General features: G+C 47.8%; 1 protein-coding gene across 1 annotated transcript in view; it reads right to left on the bottom strand.

Annotated features, from left to right (window-relative positions):
* The window catches only part of TMEM233 (transmembrane protein 233), a 31,459-nt gene extending 9,711 nt beyond the window's left edge, over nt 1-21,748 (bottom strand). Inside the window, exons 1-2 of the mRNA XM_036353204.1 lie at nt 21,520-21,748; nt 1,669-1,805 (exon numbers count right to left, since the gene is read on the bottom strand). Coding sequence (XP_036209097.1) covers nt 1,669-1,805; nt 21,520-21,705 — 323 coding nt within the window. The 5' untranslated portion in view covers nt 21,706-21,748. The remainder of the gene's footprint in view (nt 1-1,668; nt 1,806-21,519) is intronic.
* Between the last annotated feature and the right edge of the window lie 762 nt (nt 21,749-22,510).

Below are 22,510 nucleotides of genomic sequence, written 5' to 3'. Positions count from 1 at the left end.
CAAAGCCTTGAGCTCGATTTAGCGGCATCTTAAGGTCTCAGGTGCTCTCCCAGGCATGATAACAACAGTAGTGTCAGGATTAAGAAATGGTTTGCATTTTTTGTGCACCAACTAAGGAACAGACTCCTTGTTATACACATTTTGTGGATCACCTAGTTCACCTTCACAATAGCTCTGTTAAATGGGTGCTACTATCATTCCCATTACACAGAGGAAGAAACTGAGGTTTAGGGACATTAAGCAGATGGCTCTACTACTAACCCGGCATTCTATGGCGCCAGACTTCCTGGTTGCAAGTCCCCCCACTGCCCCACCTTACTGTGAGACTTTCAGCCATCTGCCTCACGTCTGTTCCCTCCTTGCCCAAAGCCCTCCATTCTTTCCTTTGTGACACCCCCTGGTTTGACATCTCCTCCTCCATCCAGCTGCCCTGATTGCTCCTGGATCTGGCTTGTACCACAGGAAGTTTAGATACTGTAACATCCACTGTGCTCTTGGTTGCCAAGGGAGGGTTGGCTGATCTGGCAGGCTCAAGGGTGTCTTCCCCCTCACTCACCCATTGACCCCTTCTTGGAATCAAGCCGAAGAGGCCGACCTACTCAGCTCCTGGTAAATGGTATGGGAGTAACCGTGCTGCTCTGGCTGTAAAGCTAAAGAATTCCTCAGAGTTCTTACCTGCCTTTCCAGGAGTTGTACAGAGAGACACAGATGGATTGGGCCTCTCATTTCTGAGTCTTGGTTGTCTGTCACATGACCTCACCCTCTGTCTAACCTCTGATGGGAAAGGTCATTGATTCTAGCAGATGGAGCCCATCTCAGCTGATCAGAGAAATCCGAATAAATTTTCCCAAATCCAAAAAGAAACACCAACAGCATCCATCTCCTTATGAGGCGAGAGCTCGCTGGCAGTACCAAAAGCATGTGGTGACCCTTCTGCCCTTTGAGAACACTTTGGCTAATTTAGTGCAAAACCATGTTGGAACTCACTGAGCAGATCGGAGGGTCGGCAGAACAAGTCATAATCCCAAGTATCCCCTTTGCGCTCCCACAGTCCTGCTCTCTCACCGTTGGGTGGGACGGGTGCTTTGTTTCAGCCAATTGGGAGTCTAAGTGACATCTGCCACTCCAGGGCTCAGGCGGGGGAGACCCAGGTGGGATTCTCTGGTCTTCTCTCCCCTGGGCTAGCCTGAGGGGGCCTCATATTTTAGATCAGGGGTTGGAAAACTATGGTCCACAGGCCAACAACCTGTTTTTGTAAATAAAGTTTTATTGAGCACAGCCATGCCCATTCATTCACATATCATATATGGCTGCTTTTGTGCAAAAATGGCGAGAGTTCAGTAGTTGGCACTGAGATGGTGATAGAGACCATATGGCCTTCAAGACCTAAAATATTTGCTATCTGGCCCTCTATCGGAAAACTTTGTTGACCTCTGTTCTAAACAGAGCAGCTATGATATGCTGGAGCTCTGGATAGCATGGGGCCTTGAATGATCCCGTGGAGGAGAGACCCTTCCCAGACCTCCATGGCCCATGTAACCACAGCAAAGAAAAAATGGAAATGCTTTTGCTTGGGATTGTCTGTTACCAGAGAATAACCTAACCCAGCCTACCCAATCCCAACGGGCATTATTCTACATTGGGAGGGATTCCAAAAAGCCTACTTACTTCCTTGCGAAGTGAACTGCACAAGAAATACCGATGATGAGAAGGCCGATGATGATGGAGGCGATGGCCACCCACTTGGCATTCCTCCCAAGCCGCCTGGATCCTTCCACATCTCCATTGTTGTAGCTGTTCAGAGACTGGGGGACACAAGGGAAGAGCAAGTGATGACAGACAACCCACAAGGAAAGACGTGCTTCTCAGGCTGATCTGAGCAGGCAACATATAATCACCTCCTCCAGGAAGCCTTCCCTGAACTCCCAGGCTGGCTAACTTCCCCTTCTGTATTTCCTGATGACTTCCATCTTACCACAGCACATTGAAATGACTGATTTGGCCTCTCCCATTAGAGTGTAAGTGCTATGTGGGCAGAGACCATTATCTTGTTCAAGTGCCCACTGCAATAGTTGTCATGGAGAAGATGCTAGATAAATATTTGTATAATGAAAGAATAAATGGGTTTACTGTCTCGTCCACGAAAACAGGAGTTTGCAAACTGTGGTCCATGTGCCACCTTCAGCCTGCTGTTTTGTGAATGAAGTTTTATTGGCACACAGCCACACTCATTTGTTTACTCTTGTCGGTGGCTGCTTTGGTGCTACAGTGAGTGTTGGATAGCTGGGACAGAGACCTAAGGCCTAAGAGGGCTAGAATCCTTATTTGGTCCATGATGGGCAAAGCTCTACTCCTGCTCTAGAAGGTTGATCCATGATGTCAGGGACTTGGGCTGACCTGTTCACCTCTATGCCCAAGTCAAACTGCCATTCACCTACTCAAACAGCCTTCCCGGATGTTAAAATATCGGAATGTTTCTGTATTGGCTGGTAAATAGCAGCTACCCCTCCAATGTCCCAACCACCCTGGCCTCTCCCCTGAGCTCCCCTGACCTCACTGCGATCCAACAAGTAAAGGGTTGCCCCTGGGCCCAGCAGAGCATCCAAGTTTGTTAATATTTTAAATACTGCCCATTGTCGGAGCTCACGAAATACTGGCTGAATGAATATGTCTGTTTCCCTACAGAATGTGGTTCATTAAGGGCATGTTGGGGTCCCCCTGGAGTCTAGCCCAGTTCCAGGCAAAGTGGGGGTGCTCCGAGAATGCTTGCTGCTGAGCTGAAGGCCCAATGCCATTCCTCTCTCTTATAATAAGCCTCTATCATAACTCCCATTGTGAGAACCCCCCCCCCCAAAGTTGTGCAGCAGCCCAAAGACCGGAAACACGCATTCTAAGAGGGACTCCATCATTGTAGGTTTCAGTGGGAACCTCACATCCTCATCCTGAAATCACAGCACTTGCATGATAATCACTCCTCTTCCTGGACTATTAAGTGAGGGAGGGTTTGGCATTATGCAGTCAATTACAAGCCAGAGAAACACCCAGTATGCCACCGGGCTTTCTGCTTCCGGAAGCTTCCATTAATTCTTGGATCCAGGCCACCTTAGTCAGCAACAGGCCAGGGGACTCGGCAAGGAAAAGATCTTCCTTTCAGCCCTTTGTGGGAATGGAGAGCCAGAGCTCAGTGACGCCAGGGACTGTCAGCACGGCGAGTTTCAGATTTCCAAGTCCCGAACCCTGGCGTTCGCAACCCTGGGTGCTCATTAGAAACACCTGGTTGTTGTTGTTGTTATTATCTTAATAAATAGCTGGGCCCTATTCTGGAAAGATTCTGATATAACTAATGTGGGGATCAGACATCAATAAAAAACAATTGTGGCCCTGGCCGGTGTGGCTCAGTTGGTTGAGCATCGTCCCGTGTACTGAAAGGTCGCAGGTTGTGGGCTCAATCCCTGGAGCATGCGGGAGGCAACTGATCGATGTTTCTTTCTCCTTCTCCCCTCCTCTCTCTCTAAAAACCAATAAAAACATTTAAGAAATTGTGGTGAAATACACATAACATAAAATGTACCATTTTAACTCTTTTTGAGCGTACAATTCAGTGGCATTAAGTACATTCTCATCGATGTGCAACCATCACCATCATCCATCATCTCAAACTCCAACTCTGTGCCCAGTGAACACTAACTCCCCAACCTACCCTTCCCCAGACCCTAGTAACCACCATTCTACTTTCAGTCTCTGTGAAATTGACTTACTCTGGGTTTCTCATATAGATGGACTCAGACAATATCTTAGTGTCTGGCTTATTTAATTTAGCATAATATCCTCAAGGTTCATCCATTTGTAAAAAGTGTCAGAATTTCCTTTCTTTGTAAGGCTGAATTATATTTCATTGTATGTATAGACCACATATTGTTTATCCATTCACACATCAATAGACACCTGGGTTGTTGCCACAGTATTTTTTTTTTAAAGCTTTTCAGGATTGAAAATCTTGGGCAATGATTCTTAATGTCCTGCAAGGTTATGGTGTTCAGCACCTTCAGATGTATCCCACGGAAGTGTGTAACAGGGCATGGGCTCTAAACTCTGAGTGATCTGAGTTCAAACCCTGTGTCTTATTAGTGAGAATAGAGCAAGGTACCAAGCTTTCCAAGCCTCAGTGTTTCCATCTGTAAATTGGGGACAATAGTAATAGTCACTTCTTCACCTTGGATAATAAATTAATGCAAGAAGAGTGGTTAGCATTGGCCGAGCTCATAGTATATGCTCAATAAATGTTAGCTTTTATTGTGAATTGTCACTACCTGTCTTGTTCTTCCTCAAAAAACTTGGTATCCTTGGAGTGCAACAGAATTATCTGGGCTACTTATCAGAACCATAGGTGGGGAGAACAGCCAGTCTGTGCCACATCTATGTGTGTAGGCTGTGCCCAGGTTACATGTGGGGGTCCCTGGGCCACTTGAGCTGTTTGTTTCAGGTCGCCTGACGAGGGGGATTTGGGTGCAGTGCAAGCCATGGCCAAATCCTGCCCAGCCTTCCATCACCTGCTGCCAATCTGGCCTCTTGTCTGTGACCCTTCTCTCTGCAAATCACCATCTCTGGGGCTCATAAGGGAGACGTTGAGTCGCTCCAGGAATGGGACCATGTTTGGCTTGAAGAATAGATGAAAAGCCTCCTTCAGTATCAACTGTGAACTGCTCTCTCCCCACGAGTGTTCTTATGGATTCGTTTCCTCCTCTGGTTCTTGGGAAAGGGGCTGACCATGGGTAAATCTGCTGGGTGAATATGAGGATCTGGGGGAAGGATGAGGTTGGATCCCCAGAACTGTAAGATTTCACTCTAAAACCGTCACTGTGAGGGTCTCAGGCTTTAGGGTGGAAATCTAACAGTGAAGTAGGAGGGGACTGGTGCCTCCTCCCCAATTCTCTGGTTGTAATTCCTCCAGATTGGAATCGCATACTAGCGTTTGCCAGTAGATGCTATGGACGGAAGTGGTAGAAATGGATTTTAGAGAAAAGTGCACAGTTTATATGTATTTTTTCCTGATGAGCTTAGAAAGCAAACTATCCCATCTGCTGTGGAAGAACTAGACAGAAAAGGGAAGGCTTAGATATTTAAAGTTTATACGATCTCGTTAACTCTTTTACAAACTACCCGTGTGATTTGTGAACATGTAAAGCATTCAAACACTACAGAAACATGTGCAGTAAGTAGTAAACGCCTCCCAACCCCATTTCCCAGAGATAACCACTGCTAATAGTTTGCATTTGCTTCCAGATTTTTTTCTTCCCACGAATAATAGGAAAGGAAAACTGACACTTTCTCTTGCCTTCAGTGTGAGTAAGCGCATCATGTGCATCACAGTCAGGAGAAGGAAACAGCAATTTGCACCCCGAGACAAACCAGGAATAACAGGGTCAGTCTGTCTAGTCCGCAACCCCCCAGCATTACAGCTGAGTATTTTCCATAAGTCTTGGCAAAGACAAGTTCATCCCCACCCTTTTGCGATTAAACGTAAGGCACTTCCTTTGTGGGTACTGTAATCTTTTTTTTAAAGTCTTTTTTAAATTATTTTTTTTTTATTGATTTCAGAGAGGAAGAGAGAGGGATAGAGAGATAGAAACATCAATGAGAGAAAATCATTGCTTGGCTGCTTCCCCACCCCCCCCACCCCCCCACTAGGGAGGATGGAGCCCGCAACCTGGGCATGTGCCCTTAGCCAGAATCGAACCTGGGGCCAGCACTCTATCCACTGAGCCAAACCAGCTAGGGCGGTACTGTAATATTTTGAGAAAGATACTGTTTTGCTTTTTTTAATTTAAATTATCGTGAACAGACTAAGGTAAAAGTTGGTAACCTTGGCAATTGTGTATTTGTTTCCTTTAAATACTTGGGTTGTGCTTTTTATTTGGCTAGCTGGTTGTTTTGAAGTTGGTCGCTTGCATTTCGTGTACCTTTTTTTTCTAAATGTTTCAGCGTCTGAGTCTTTCTTTGACAAAATAATAATGATAATGATGACATTTACTGAGCATTTATTATGTGCCAGGCACTGTGTTACATCCTATTCAAGGATTATCTCATTAGTCCTCATAACAACCCTATGAGGCAGTTGCTTTACTGTTTCCATTCCACTGATGGGAAAATTGAGGCACGGAGAAGTTCAAGTCACGTAGCTGGTTTGGTAGAGTGTGTGTCTCTGTGTCTGTGTTTCTATATTGACACACTCAGAGTTCCTCGTTAGTTTTTTTTTCTTGTTATTCTAAAAATATGAATACTATCAGACTGTATTTGTTCTACAACTCACTTTTCCCCCCACTTAATAGAGGGCGGCCAACTTTCCCAACCAGTGCCTGCAGGTCTACCTCAGTCCTGCTTTCTCTCTCCAGTTATGATTTAAAATAGTGAGTTCTATCAATAGACTTTCTAATGTTACACCATCCTTGCATTCTTGGGGAGGGGGAAATCTTAACCTGTCAGGCCCCATTTTGGGGAGCTAACTTTTTGTTTTCAAACAGCTTCTAACTTTCAGAAAAACTGTGAGTGTAACTGTCTCGTTCTTGCAAATGGCTTTGTAGTAGTGACTTAGATGGTCACCCTCACCCGTAGGCATTTGTTATTTATCGTCCGTGGCAGTTACATAAGAGGCTGCGGTGCACGTCCTCGTTCAGATGTCTGTGTACACGTTTGAGCCTCTCCTTCAGATGGAGCCTAGGAATTGGATTGCACAACCGCCCTCATTTTAAGGTGCTCAATGGCAAGTTCCTGTCCCTGTTCACTGTATGTTAAAAAGAAGGACTTTAGCTTCTTTCCAGTATTTATTCTCCTCTGAGAGGCAGGTGAACCTTTCTCAGAGTGAAGACAAATGGGCTCTCACCACACATTTCACAAGGCACTCGAGAGTCCCCAGCGGTATCTTTTCCTTTTCTCTGGGCCTGGGCTTACACTGGGAAAATATAATCGTCATTACAAAACCCAGGGCTTGGTCAATTGCCTCGAGCCAGCAAAGGTCACATCTGGACAGGGAAGCAGGCAAGTTTCTTTCTCCTGTAGTAAATACTAGAGATGTCACGACCACCCACCTGGTTATCTCAAGCATGTCATTTGTACACCCCTCCCCTGGATGGGCACACGATGCTTCAGTACCCACTGAAGGCAAGTTGGCCAGGAGCCAGAAATGAGGAGGACTGTTTCTACGCCAACCACAGGAAGGCTACAGCGCAGAGCAGCAGGACTGGGTCGTGAGGCCCTGCAGCCAGGATCCCGGCTGCCTGGCCACTCCCGGCATCCACATGGCCAAGAAGGAGAGACCCAGAGCAACCCCACTCATTCTCATCACTGGGGATGAACACCAGTAGGTCTGACGTACTGGGAATTGGTAACACTTTTCACCAAATGGTAAAGCTGTTCCACTGTCCAAGCCAGAAACGATGGAAAGTGCTTGGTCCTTCCCCTCTTGCTGCCTCCCACATGAGGAAGTGCTGCCTGTGTGGTGGGCTCCGGGCGTGTTCTGGGATTCCTTCCTGGGGCAGTTAAATTCATTTTAGGTAGATGACATGGATGTCATAGCAATGGCTCTAGCGGAAATTCTCCAAAGTTACACTTTTTATACTGCCCTGTGTCGGTGGCTTCCAACCCTGGCTGAACCTTAGAATGACCTGAGGTGCCGGGGTCCAGCCCCAGCGGGTCCAGGGGTCCCCAAAGGTGTAGACAGAGTCGGCGAAGAAGGAATGACATGGAGACAGCGTTCAGTTGATCAGCAGCCTAGCCAGGATCTCTAGCCAGGATCCCCAGCCAAGTTCTGTTCAGGATCCAGCAAAGTTCTGGTTAGGATCTCCAGCCAGGTTCTGTGTCCATGTTCTCTTGCTAGGTTCTCCAGCCAGGTTCCCCAGGTTCCCCAGCCAGGTTCGGTCACCAGATTCTGTAGCCAGGTTCTTCAGCCAGGTTCTGTCCAGGTTCTCCAGCCAGGTTCAGCCACCAGGTTCTAGTCAGGTTCTCTTGCCAATTTCTGTAGTCAGGTTCAGTCCAGGATCTTTTGCCATGTTCTCTCCAGCGAAGTTCTTCTGTCTGTAGGTTCTGTGTAGGTTCTGTCTTCTTAGTTCTGTGTTCTAAGCTCTGTATTCTAAGTTCTGTCTTCTAAGTTCTGTGTGTAGGTTCTGTCTTCTTCGTTCTGTCTTCTGAGTTCTGTGTTCTAAGTTCTGTGTCTTGCTGTCTTGTTACATCTGTATTTATACCAGTTGATTCAATCCTATCAATCTCTATTACAAAGGTTAGGGCGTTTCTTATCTCCATTCCAGGGAGTAAAGATTATGTAGCTTAAGCATGATTGTTTGTAGTTAAAGTGATTAATTACCCACCTGGCACTTAGTTGAGGGGTTTTATTCCCTCCCTAACTCAGGGGAAAATCCCTACCTGGGGAAACAACCTTTCTCAGAGACCTTGGTTAAAACACATAGTGCCAAGAAGGTGAGCAAACATATTAAGAACAGTATGCCATATATGCCAGGTCCCTTGAAACAGCAAGCATGGACCGGCTCCCGGCACTGAGGGGCTTAAAACCATTCTTGTGCCCAGCCCCATCCCAAACCAATTGGACCAGGATCTCTGGGGATGGGACTCCAGCATCAGCATTTTTTGAATCTGATCCCAAGTTGAGAAGAATTGAGAACTACCGTCCTGGACAGCCATTCATTCCTTCATTCCTTCATTCCTTCATTCAAAAACTATTTACTGAACACCAGTTCTCTGCCAGGCAATGCTGCCTGCCCTCATGGAGCTTATATTCTGGCGAAGATGGAAAATAAACAAACAAACGTGCAAATAAGACGACGACAGAATATTCTCAAGGCGAGAAGAATGGGGTGGAGTGGGGGAGCTCGGGCTGAGGTGGGGGCAGGCAGGCCGAGACCTGAAGACTTGAGAGGTAGCAGGCCTGCAAAACACAGGACAAGACGATGCCTGGCGGAGAGAACAGCGAGTGTGAGGTCCAGATGTGGGAAAGAATTTTTTTTAGCTGAAGGCACGCAAAACCCAATGTAACTGAAATGTAGGAGGGAGGGAGGGAGGAAGGAAAGGAGAGAGGGAGGGGGGGAAGGAAAGAGAAGCAAGACCCAGCGACAGAGCTTTTGCACTTTGAGGGCCGCAGGGGCCAATGGTGGAGCCCAAAGCAGTCGGTGGGGTCTAAGCAAGAGATGATGGCAGGGCTGCCTGGGTTCCCTCATCGCCCCCCGGAAGCAGCAGCCAGGCCCTGCGGTGCTGACAGTTCGCAGATGAGACTCCTGTGTGAGCATGAGAGAAACACCTCCTAGAAATACAGAAAGGAAGTGTGCCAGGAGCTGCCTTAGCAGGAAGGGATGAGAACCAGTGAAACCTGGGCTATTGTTTATTAACATAAGCCCCGTGTACACTCACGGGTCATTCATGCCCAGGGGAACTGGGACGAAGACAAAAATAGACCCTGCCTCCTCAGTGACCACATGAGCTTAGAGTAATTGTTCTAGTTTGGAATGAGGGTTGAAGTAAAAGTAAGCCAAGAAGCTGTGCTAAATATGGTAACAGGTTGGCTTGAGACCAGGGCAAAAGTAATGGTCTGTTGAGAGTTCTTACATGACACTCCACTGGGTAAGAGCGCTCGATCTCTAGTTTGGGGCCTATTCTGGGATTCCTTCCTGAGGCAGTTAAATTCTTTTTAAGTAGAGGACATGGATGTCATAGCAATGGCTCTAGAACACAGGAAGCTTATTCCACCTCAGGGCCTTTGCACGTTCCGGCTCTGCTCCGATCTTCTGATGGCTGGCTTCATCCTTTGCCAATCAGGTTTCTAAAGTAGGATCTCTTCTCCACCACCTGCTCCCACTAGGCCTCTGTAATACTCCCCTGTTTATTCCTTTCATGTGCTCATCACTCTCTGAAATGATCTTATTTATGTGCTGGCCTGTGTCTGGCCTGTCTTCCTCCATTCATACATAAGTTCGCAGTGAGCTGGGACCAGCCTCGTTTGACAAGCAGGGGAAGGCTGTGTTTGTCCTGTGCTGCCCATGGAAGTGTGAGCAAGTCTGCCCAGTCTCGGGAGAGAATGAACCCTTTGGCTTTAGATCTGAAGCCACATTCCCCAAAGAGCTCATCTGTTGGTTCCCTGTGTCTCATTTCTTATTGGGTTCAGAATTCTCGAGGGGGAGAAGAGTGGTTAACCCATTGACCCAACAGGCAGGCTGCTTCTAACTGGGAACCAGTTGGCTCACAGGTGCCCCAAATGTCAGCTGTGTAAACTGGCATTTATCTACAGGATCACCATAGTGCCAGGCACATAGGAAGTGTTCAGAAATTGCTGAGTGAATGAATGTGGGAGAACCCTTCCTCCTGTTTTCTGCCCTTCAGAAACGGCGGTAAAACGTTTCCCCGGTGCTGTTTCTTTGTGTTGGCTTAAAGCTCTCCTCCCTAATCCGAATCCCTGCTCCCAGCTTTTTTCTTTGAACATCAGAGTAACTGCCACCCAATGGAGGCAGGAGCCAGGGCGGCCGTATGTGGAAGTGAAGGCTGATGACTCAGGCTTTTTCTGTCTTTGCCTCTTCCATTTACCTTCTCATTGAAAATGGGCCTTGGAATTTGCCACAATACAACACATATGTGGGAGAGATTTTTGGGGGGCTCACGGGGTGTTTGAAGTGATGGAGATGTTCTCTCCAGTGTCTGTCTGTTGGTAGATACTCACTGAGGAGATAGTGTGGCTCAAGGGAAAATATTATGAGTCATATGTCCTTCAAAAGCATGAAGAACTTAACTCAGGAGCCTCAGGTGCCTTCTATGGGGTTGAGAGACAGAACAAAAAAGTGGGCTTAACTATGGAAAACAGTATGGAGGTTCCTTAAAAAATAAAAAAATAGTACTATCACATAATCCAGCAATTCCACTTCTGGGTATGGAGCCAAAGGAAATGAAAAGAGATCTTGAAGAGACATACACACCCTCATGTTTATCACTTATAATAGCTAGGATATGGATGCAACAGTGGATGAATGGATAAAGAAGTTGTCACACACACCCACTCTCACACATACACTCACACACACACTCATACACACACACTCTCACACCACACACACGCACACACACACACAAACACACACACTCACTTTCATACACACACACTCTCTCACACCACACACACGCACGCACACACTCACACACACACACACACAAACACACACACTCACTCACACACATGGAATATTATTCAGCCATGAGAAAGGAAGAAATCCTGACATGTGTGTATCAACATGGATGGACCTTGAGGATATTTTGCTATGTAAGCTAAGTCAGACAGAAAACGACAAATTCTGTCTGATATCACTTATATGTGACATCTATAAAGTCAAATGTGTAAAAACAGAATAGAGTCTGCTTACCTGGGGCTGGGGAATAGAAGAATTGGGGAGATGCTGGCTAAGGATACAGACTCGCACCTAGTAGATGAATAACCTGGAGACCAAATGCCCAGCACAGTGATTACAGTCAACAGTGCTGCAGTATAAACCTCAGCCTTCCAAACACCAGAGCTCTAACAGACTAGATCTTAATTACTTCCAACACAGAATTATTCTCATGCGACAGGAGAGAGGTGTTAGCTAACGCAACAATGGCAAAGGCATTGCAATACATATGTATAAAATCAACATGTCGTATGCCTTAAAAACATACACAAAATTACATGTCCGTTGTATATTAATTAAAAAAAAAAAACAGTGGACTTATATTAGTGGAGGTAAGCTTCTGCTTAAGTTAAAAACTCAGTAAAAGTGGGTACTTAAAGTGACATTTTCCAAGCATTTGCTTTGTGGCAGGAACAGTACTAAGCTGCAATTTCTCTATCCTTAAAGATTTCCAGGACTAGAACAATACATCAGAAGAAAACAGCATTTGTTTTAACTATAGAGCTGACCATTTCAGCTCAATAAGAACATGACTTAGAGCAAGAATTACCCTTTTAGATGGAGAAAAATTCACTCATTTACCAAACACTCCCTCTTTCTGAAGATTTTTTTCCTTTTTATCATCTTTGGAAAAAAAATCTTTATTTATGATAGAAATGAGATCTAATCATTTATTATAGAAAAATTGAAAATACTAAAAAGTTACAGTAAAATTTGAAATGATAATAGCCAAGTTTTACCAAGTACTTTGCATATATTACCCCGTTGAATGACATGACAATCCCCTGAAAGTAGGTGATACTGTTTTCAACGTACAGATGAGGAAATCAATGTTGTGTTGGAATCAATGTTTATATTCATCTCTAATTTTTCACATTTAAACCACAACAAGAACAACAAATATTAATTAAGCAGTTACTCTGTGCTGGGTACCATGTTTCCTGTTTATTAACTCATTTTATAATTCACTTCATAATTAATGCTGGGGTGAACATCCAATATGTAATGTTATGTCTTTCCATTTAGTTAATTTGAACAAATTTTTAATCTCTTGGTGAAGCTTTCTCCGTATAGATCTTTCATGTTTATCTCTGGTAGTTTAAATTTTTGTTTGCTATTGCCAATATTTTGATCTATTGAGTTGTCAATACTGAGATTCTAATTTTAGCACGTGTTTCTTTTTCTTCAAAACATCTCTTTCAAAATCATCTTCATCTTTATCATCCCTTGAATATCCCTTTCTCTTTCTCAGTGTGTGTGTCCCTCTCTCTGCCTGTTTCTGCCTCTATTTCTCTCTCTCCCTCTCTCTCTCTCCCTCTCTCTCTCTCTCTCTCTCTCTCTCTCTCTCTCTCTCTCTCTCTCACACACACACACACACACACACACACACACACACACATACCTGTGTAGGCGCCCATCAGTGCCTGAACACAGTCCAGCTGTAAGGAATCTCTTTCTATAGATCAATATTGTCTTCCCAAACTCCTAGATAGCAGGCTTCCTCAAAATAGCTTGATGGATGTGGGCACTTAGAAAATATTTGGTAGTAACAACTGAGCTTTCAGATGACTTTGCATTCCTTGTTTAGATGTTGCTTGCTCCTGACTTCTGTGCCAAAGGTAGTGCTGGGAATTCACAGCCTGGGCTTGCACATCACAAGGTGCATTTTCCTTGTCACCACTGTTCATTCATTCATACTTGTCTCTCTCCTTCTTGGGCTTCTGGGCTGTTTTTCTCCATAAATATCTTCAAGGACAAAGTAAAAATTGTCCTGTGGCCTATCACTAAAGCCAAAAAGCCAGAGAGGAATTGTGCCAGGCTTCTTATGTTGATGGGGCAGGTCCACTAAAGAACGCTTTCAGAGAGAGCATCACGGCTGTGTTTCTCTCTAAAGGCAAGGCGTAGCGGGCTGATGGCCGTGCCCCTGGAGGGTGGCCTGCGAACTCCACGGCAGGACCGTCCTGTTTGATTCTGTCCCCGAGTGCCACCTTTTCGCATGAATAAATGGGAGAACAGCTTTCTTGCTGGGATTTTGCGAGGAACAAGTGAAATTGTGTGAAAATGCTTTGAGAAGTAAAGGCAAATAGGCAAATGCACTACTACTACCACCACCACTACTACTAATGGCAATGCCATACTATCAAAATTGTCCAGAACAATGAACAAATGAAGTTATCAGTGGAAGACATTAAGTACAGGAGGTCTCCTTCACTTTGGGGAATAGGTGATATGATATAAAGGGTAAGGGAAACAAAGACAAATTCCTGGGTTTCACCTCTAGGTAAAAGAGAATGAGGGAGGAATAACAGCAAAATATGGCGAGAGGGACCCATTAAAAACACCTATGCTGGAAGAAAAGGGGAGAGAGGGTCTGCAAGGCAAGAGTGTTAGGACGGAACACCTCACAATATCCCCATGTCGACAAAAGCTCAACTTATTAAAAGTGAGGATCAAGGAGTCATTAAGAACAGAATTTCCCAAGTGTGTTCTCTGGCACATTTGCCTTCGGTCAAAGGACCCTGGGCAGCATGCTTGCTAAATGCCCCAGGCTTTCCGGTTCCAAGGCACAGGGGTTGACCAAAGGCTTCGAGAAACCCCGAAGGAAAGCAGACAATTCGCTTTTACTCAACTTGCATTTGACCTCTCAGTTTCATCCCTTTATTTTCTGTCCCCCTCTCGTTAAAACTTGTTAACATCAGGCAGAAACAGTTGTGTGAGAAGCGGTTTTGGAAGGTCTGGCTTCATTCTTGAACTTGCAGAACTGGAGGTTTTCCAATATGTTCAGGCGCATACTCAGAAGGCATCACACTTCTGGGTGAAGGGCTTTTAATTGAAAATATTCATGCCCTGGACTAGCTAGTTGAGAATAGCACCACTTTCCACACGTGGAGCCACTGGTGTGCTGTGTGAGGACTAGCCAGGAAAATTGCCCTTGGGAACTAAACCTTGGTCAACCTCTCAGTGACCCTGGCATGAGCCTGGGTCTGCTGGGTATTTTCCAAAAAAGGTTATCAGAAATGCAGCACACAGGTGGGAAAGGGGAGATTCTCAGAGATGCAGGAGCCAGCTTAGAGCTCTGTAGCCAATCAGCAAACATTTGTATTACTTCCTTGAGGGTTTCTCAACTTGCCACTGTTTTTTTCCTTTATTTCTACCCTCATATTTTTAATTCCCAAGAACTGTTTTGCTTCTCCAATAGTTTTATTTTTTCCAACTTGTTCTTGTTTTGTGACACACACAGTTTCTTACTTCTCAAAGGATGTTAATCATCTATGCTTGCCATTTTTTCTTCTACTTCTCGCATTATCTATTTCCTTACACTTCATTTGTAAACCACAGGTCTCTGAATTCAGAAGAACTTCACAAGTGCATGCTAATCTTTGACAGCCTCTTCATGTTTGAAAATGAGATGTTGGAAAACTTCTTTTAAAAAGATATTTTTATTGATTTCAGAGGGGAAGGGAGAGGGAGAGACAAAAACATCAATGATGAGGGAGAGTCATTGATGGGCTGCCTCCTGCATGCCCCCTACTGGGGATTGTGCCCGCAACCCGAGTATGTGCCCTGACTGGGAATCCAACCATGGCCTCCTGGTTCATAAGCTGACGCTCAACCACTGGGCCACACCAGCTGGGCTGCAAAGCTTCTTGAAGATGAGGCTTGTCAATGGGGGGTCATCCTGGGGTGATTGGGTGGGGATGCCATCAGTTCTCTGGAGAACTCCTAAATGTTTGTATCTGTAGGTTTTTTCTTTTGGATGGTAACATCCTTGGAGAGAAAGTCTCCATTCTCCCTCCTGGAAGCCAGGGTAAGGGTGTCAAGTAGGGGCAGGGGTAGAGCTTCCTTGTTCAATACGCAGACTTCCCATTAACCCGCTGGCAGCGCTGAACATCACTCTCTGCTGTGCCTGGTGTCTGCAGGCACTCTGATTAATCTCACCAGAGTGCAGGCCCCCCCTTCTAGCGGGGTAGTTGAGGAAGCAGGTGCCCACTGCATGGGGTGGTAGACGATCTCTGATAGTTTAATGACTTTTTAATCAGTTTCGAAGATTCCTTCTCTATTCAGCCCTACCCTCTATGCCAATGGTTCTCAACCTGTGGGTCGCGACCCCTTCAGTGGTCGAACGATACTTTCACAGGGGTCGCCTAAGACCATCCTGCATATCAGATATTTACATTATGATTCATAACAGTAGCAACATTACAGTTATGAAGTAGCAACGAAAATAATTTTATGGTTGGGTCACAACATGAGGAACTATATTTAAAGGGCCAGAAGGTTGACAACCACTGCTCTATGCCTACCTTCAAAGGTGATGTCTCCAGTTAGTACCCCCAATTTCTGAGCCTTCCTAGAATTTTTCAGGGCAAATTGTCTCTACCCCCCACCCCTCCTCATTGGCTCCTTCTTCTGCAGGATTTAGATTTCAGTGTTATTTACTCTGTAAAGTTAGCCAAGACTCAACTAGCCATTTTCTATCTTCTAACATTTTTTTCATCTCTCTCATTCCCCCCCCCTTTTTTTTTTTTTTTACTAATTTGTCCTTGGGTGTTTGCACCCTTTTAAATTCACATACTATCATTTAAAGTGGTTTCAGAAGGGAGTGGAGAGAAACGGATGTGTTCAATACTCCGTGCTTCACCAAAAGTCTCCTTGTTTATTGCAGGTGTTTCAGCTTAGCATTCATATCTACCTTTAGGCTGCAAGTTATTTACAACGGTGACATGTTTCTTGGTCACTGCTTTTGTAAGTCTCCATAAAGACAAAAACTGCTATTGGAAAACATCCCTAAAATATACTCCTCTCCTCTTCCTCCCCCATCATCACCATCATTATCAATACTTACTGAGTTCTAGCAGTGTTCTAGGCAATGAAAACATTTAACTTTTACCCTTTAAGGTCCACAACAGCACCTGAGTAGGTACCATCACAGCCCTCACTTTACAGGGTTGAAAAATCAAGCCTCAGAAAGACTAGTTGCATGAAATCACAAACAGCAAAAACCAGAAAAGCTTTAAACCTCAATGGTTCGTCTGTAGACAAGTTCTGTTTGTGTGAGGAAGAAGAAATTCTGATGAGAGAAGTCTTATAAATTACCCAATCAAAAGTCCTTGGCTATTTGTATCCACACTTAGGGTAAGCAAGTTGGTTCAACTATGTATATGATTATATCAAAAGACTACTGGCCCAGTGCACGAAATTCGTGCACCTGGGGGGGGGAGGGGTCCCCCAGCCTGGCCTGTGTGGCCTGTCACAGTGCAGGAGCCCCGCGATCCATCGCCCCAAAGAGGTAGGCCCCACCCACCCATCTGGGGTTCCTCGATGGATTGCCCTAAAGAGGTAGGCCAGAGCCGGGGGAGGCCTGCGGACCCCCGGGCCAGGCTGCGGCAGAGGCCTGTGGTCCCCCGGCGCAGGTGCACGGGGAGGCCTCCCTCGCCATGGGCCCCGCCCCTCATCCCCCCAGTCCCCGATGCTGCAAGTCCCTGCCCACCCATGCCTGCTGCGCATGCAGCCTGCTGATTGGTCATTATGCGTGAGGGCATCCCGGCCAATTTGCATATTACCCTATTATTCGTATAGACGTCATCAAGAATGGACCCAACTCTAGTCTCTCGAGTCAGGTAGCAAATTCCAGCTACAAAACCAATGGATGGTGAATTTAAGCTAAATTTTCCAACACTCTGCACCTTGCCTGGATCCTTTCTTCTTCCAGATCCTGAGGGCAAAGACCTTGCTGATCCTATTTATCCCTTGATAGACGTAAAGCAGTATAGAGCCTGGCAGATAATAGGTGCTCAGTAAACATGTGTTGTATGAACAAACGTTCTTTCTCCAGGGTCAAAAGCCAAATGGAAATTATGAGTCTCTCTTCACTTGGAATAAACAGAGATAACCAGGGATGCATCCAGATAACCTGGGAGTTTGATGAATGAGGCCTGACAACCAGCCCGGGCTCCACTTTTCAAGCTGTGTGCCCTGGTACAGGCTGTATCTGCATGGAGAAGGGGTGCCACTTTCAAGTTCACACGCATGGGCTAGCAGTGGCCCAGTCTAGGGGGAAATTCTGGCGACATATGTCCCTGAAATTGATGACAGGTTAAGTACACTTTCAACAAATAGATGTTTGATACATGGAGAAGCAAAGACTTTCATGTTCCTGCCACTGGCAATGCTCAACCCACCAACATTCCAATGTAACAAGCCATGATGCACATTGTATGTCCTGCCTCACAACCGCCAGGACAGGGCTGGTGGAAAGATCTACCCACAGCTTCTCAGATATATATTTTCCAATACAGCTTTTTTTAAAAATGACGATAATTTTTATTTTTATTTTTTAAAAAAATATATTTTATTGATTTTTTACAGAGAGGAATGGAGAGGGATAGAGAGTTAGAAACATCGATAAGAGAGAAACATTGATCAGCTACCTCCTGCACACTCCCCACTGGGTATGTGCCTGCAACCAAGGTACATGTCCTTGACCGGAATCGAACTTGGGACCCTTGAGTCCATAGGCCAATGCTCTATCCACTGAGCCAAACCAGTTAGGGCAGTGGTCAGCAAACTCATTAGTCAACAGAGCCAAATATCAACAGTACAACGATTGAAATTTCTTTTGAGAGCCAAATTTTTTAAACTTAAACTATATAGGTAGGTACATTGTTATTAACTTAATTAGGGTACTCCTAAGGCTTAGGAAGAGCCACACTCAAGGGGCCAAAGAGCCGCATGTGGCTCACGAGCCACAGTCTGCCGACCACGGGGTTAGGGCAATGATGATCATTTTAAAAAAATAAGTTTTTATTGATTTCAGAGAGAGAAAGGGAGAGGGAGAGAGAGAAACATCAATGATGAGAGATAATTATCAATTGGCTGCTTCCTGCACGCCCCTTACGGGGATCGAGCCTGCAACCTGGGCATGTGCCCTGACCAGGAATCAGTGACCTCCTGGTTCATAGGTAGATGCTCTTCCACTGAGCCACACCAGCAGGGCCGAGTGTAGTTTTATTATTCCCCAGCACCTACTCCAACTTTGTCATTTTAAAGAAGGCTTTGCAGGCTTGGCTTAATAAAGATACTGTGTTGAGATTGTTGGTTCTTTTTATAGTTCTGAGAACTGGCTATTTTGAACCTTGTCGATATTTTCCATACATCTATGTTTCTATCAATTTGCATTATTGTATAGTATTTATTGATATTGGGTGCTATTGATATTTGGGGTAGGGCAATTCTTCATCGGAAGGACAGTCTCCAGCACTGCAGAACATTAGAACTCCTGGTCATTTATAGCAAATGCCAGGAGGAGTGCCCCAAGTCAATGGGACACCACAGTTGCTCCCCCAGATTTCCAAATGCCTCCATGGGCAATGGCTTGCCTGCATTGATCACAAATTACAGATGGTCGAGCTTCGAAAAGGGCCGGGATTTAACATCACAAGACACCCTCAGGAAAGTACATACCTGGTGGAGTTGGTCAGCCACCTTCCTCCTGCACAGCCTTCCTCTTCCTCTTGGCTCTGTGGACTTTGCAGTCTCTATCGGGAAACTGTCTAGCCCAGATCTGCACTATGTCAGTGGGAAGACACCTCTAGTACCTTAGAGGGAGTGCAATGAGGAGGGTGTAGGAAACTCTTTTTAGAATTTGGGTTTCACTTCCTTGATGTTCTGTTTATTTTCATATGTAACATATGTTTCCAGGCTCCGCCATCTGTCCGTCCGTCTGGCAGTTATTGCAGGGGCTGGGGGGCTTTATTTCGATTCATCCTTACACAGGTTTGCTCAGCTTAAAAACAGGCACAGTCCCACTTTCTAGATGAGGAAACCAAGGCTTCGAGGAGGCACGAAACTTGCTCAGGGTCAACTTTCTGACTCCAGGGTCTATGTTCTGGCAGTAGAATGGTCTCTTGCTATAAAACTATTTTTAAAAGGCTTGGGGTGGGGTGGGGGTGTGGGTGTCAGAAAAAGAGGTTTCTATTCAAAGCATGTATACATCTTGTCCCCCAGGACACACCAAGTGACATCATTAGCATTCAACCTGTCAGCAGGGGCTGGAGTGTGGTGTTAGCTCATTTCGGATGGGGGGTGGGGCGCTGGGAAAGACGCAGATTGGTTGCTGATTCATTAATAAACTAGGATAGTGTGTGGGCACCAGGGGCAGCCAGAGAGCCGACTGCTGGACTGCTGTCTGGAGGATTTGGCAGCTGCATTCTCCCCAGCTTTGCTGCAACCATCCGGTCCGTCCCCCCCCGCCCCCCCCACCTGATATCCTGGGAGAGGAAGGAAGGAGGAAGGAAACTGGCTGGGCTCTAAGGTGGCTTCAGGGCTCTGGGATGGGGAAAAGCAGGCATTGTGGCCCATTAACACCATTCATTCATTCAAACATGCATTCGTTTCATGCTTATTGAGCGTCCACCACCTGCCAGAATCTATTCTAGGTGAAGAAACAGCAACAAACAACTGACAAATATCCCTGCCCTCATGAGGGAGACACAGACAGTAGCATATTAGTAAGGAAAAGCATCTAGCAGATGGATGAAGTGCTTTGGGAAAAAAGCAGCAGGAAGGGCGCGGAGAGCTTTGGGGGCTAGATTTTAAACAGAGATCAAGGCCTCAGGGAGTGACAGGATCTAACAGCACCTTGGTGGACACTGTTTCAAACGTTGTCACAATTACGACCTCAATACAACCCCTAAAAATGGCTATGATTATTCCATTTCACAGATAGAGGCAGTGGTTTCCGGGGTCTCACAGCCAGCACGTGGTGGAGCTGAGGTTTGAGCCCAGGCAGCAGGAAGTCCAGCAGCTGCGCGCTGGGAGGTGGCTGCAGGGCCGCAAACCGGCTTGGGAAAAGGCAAGTTGCGGGCGCACAAGAGGCCTCTGTGGGTACCCTGGATCCAATACGGTCCACCCATGGGCAAATGTGGATGGACATGAGTGGCGTGGGGGTGGGGACTCTCCGGAGTTCCGTCGCCCAGCTGCAGAGGTGGCGGCCGGTGGGGGAGGGAGCTCACTGCTAGGGTTGCCCCGGGACTGTGCCGGTCGGAACCTCACCCCGCCGCCACCCCCTGGCCAGTTGCTCCAGTCAATAGGGCCAGGAGGACCTCGCGGCGCTCGTCGCCCCCCTTGGGCTCGCCTGGGAGTTCCGGTCGGGGCCGAGGAGGGCCGCGGAGGCGAGCTCGGGAAGGGAGGACTCAGAGCACCCGCTGTCGGCCCTCGGGAGAGGCGCGCGAGGTGGGAGGCCGACACGCCAAGGGCGCGCGGAGCTGCACGGAGCGCGGAGTCCCCACGCCTCCCGGGAGCGCCGAGAACGGGACAGAGCGCTGGAGGGGCCCGGCAGTCCTTGGGGACAGGACCCGCGCGAGCGCAAGACAACCGCAACGTCCTAAGAAGAGAGCGCGCTCCCCAAAGGCCCGCGGAGAGAGCGGGCGCGCTGGGGGGACGGGCCCCGGGGTGCGGGGAGCGCCGCGGGAGGGCGCTGGCGAAGGAAGAAGCTAGAAGAACTGTTGCCCCAGGCAGGGCGTGCGGAAGCGTGGGGTCCCGGGTCAAGGAGAGGGCGTCGGGAGTCGCTTGCGAACCCTCCGAGTGCGGCCGACGCGGCGCCCTGCGCGCAGCAAAGGGAAAAGACGTCTCCGCGGGGAGAGCGGGTCCCTCACGCGGAAGGGGGGGGGGGCGGGGGGCGGGAGCGCAGGGCACGGCCGCGGCGTGCGGTCGCCGGCCCAGGTGCGCTACTTGAGGGCTTAGCAAGGCGGTTGGGCAGAGCTCGACGAGAGCCCAGGAATGTCGGAGAAGCTGCCAAACCCGCCGCGGAACTTTCCCCGGGTTGGAGAGGGGTGCACCCTGGGTGCGGAAGGAAGTGGAAAGCCGGCCTGGGGGAGGCTTGGTCAGGGCTGAGCTCCACAAGGAGGCCGAGGAGGCGAGTTCCGAGAGCCCAGGAAGGCGAGGAGGTGGTGCGGGGGGTGGGGGGGCAAACACCGCCAGGGCGCGCGGGGCCGTGAGGGCGGGAGCCGAGGAGAGCGCGCCGGGCCCCCAGGAGGCCGCCCCGCCGCCCATGCCCCCCTCCCGGCCGAGCCGGGTTCTGACTCACCATGATGGAGAAGACGAAAGCCACGATGTTGATGGGGTACGCGGGGCAAAAGCACGAGACGATGGTGAGCCACAGGTAGTTCTTGGGCATGGGCACGTCGTCCTCGGGCTTGTCATCCTCGGTGTTGGCCTCGGGACTGCTGTCCAAAGCCGTCTTGAAGTCCGACTTGGGGGCGTATTGAGACATGAGCGGGGCGGCGCGGCGGGCAGAGGAGCACTCGTCGGGCGTAGTCGGGGCTCTGGCCGCCGGCTCCTGGCGAGCCTCTGAAAAGCCAGCGAGCGAGGCTCACGGAAGACGTGACCTCACCTCTTCTGCGTCCTCCGCTGGCACCCGCCTTCCCCGGCGCAGGGACCCGGGCCAAGAGTCTAGGCACCAGCGGGAGGGAGGGAGCAAGCAAGGCAGTGAGGGGAGGGGACAGGGAGGCTGGGGTTGGGGGGGAGCCTGCCAGCCGGAGACACAGGGAAAGACCCTCCTGGACGACACACCCAGAGCCTCTCCGAAGACGCACAGACTCCCTGTGAGAAGTCCGGAATGAAAAGGAGTTTCAGGGGAGCAGAAGCAAAGCCCCTTTAAATTGCAAACTGGCCAGCTCCCTGGTCAGGCCATGGGCGAACGGTGCACTTTTTCAAGCAGCCGAATTTGATTACATTTAAACAGGACTAGAGGTGACCCAACCATATCCAGTTGGCCACACAGTTACTACTTCCTCTTCCCGTCGATTTATTGTCTGGTTCCGGAGGCATTTACATTGCTTCCCCTGCCCCAAACCCTTCTATTCAGAACTTGAACATTGAGCCCCAGTAATTTTCCCCACAGGTGGGCAGGGAACAGGTGCCTAGCTCAGCCCCACCCTTTCCATGATGCCCAGGGGCCTCTGGAGACTGGAGTGAGGACAGCCAGGCAGTGGGCACTGCCCTCCACTTTGTCCCAAGTGTGGAAACAAGGATCCTTCTCCATCTTTCCCAGCTACACAGGAGCAGGGGGATCTGGC

This window comes from Myotis myotis, unplaced genomic scaffold (assembly GCF_014108235.1).
Source record: "Myotis myotis isolate mMyoMyo1 unplaced genomic scaffold, mMyoMyo1.p scaffold_m19_p_20, whole genome shotgun sequence".
Lineage (NCBI taxonomy): Eukaryota > Metazoa > Chordata > Mammalia > Chiroptera > Vespertilionidae > Myotis > Myotis myotis.
The sequence above is the reverse complement of the archived record's forward strand: the minus strand, read 5'-3'. Positions and strand labels throughout refer to the sequence as shown.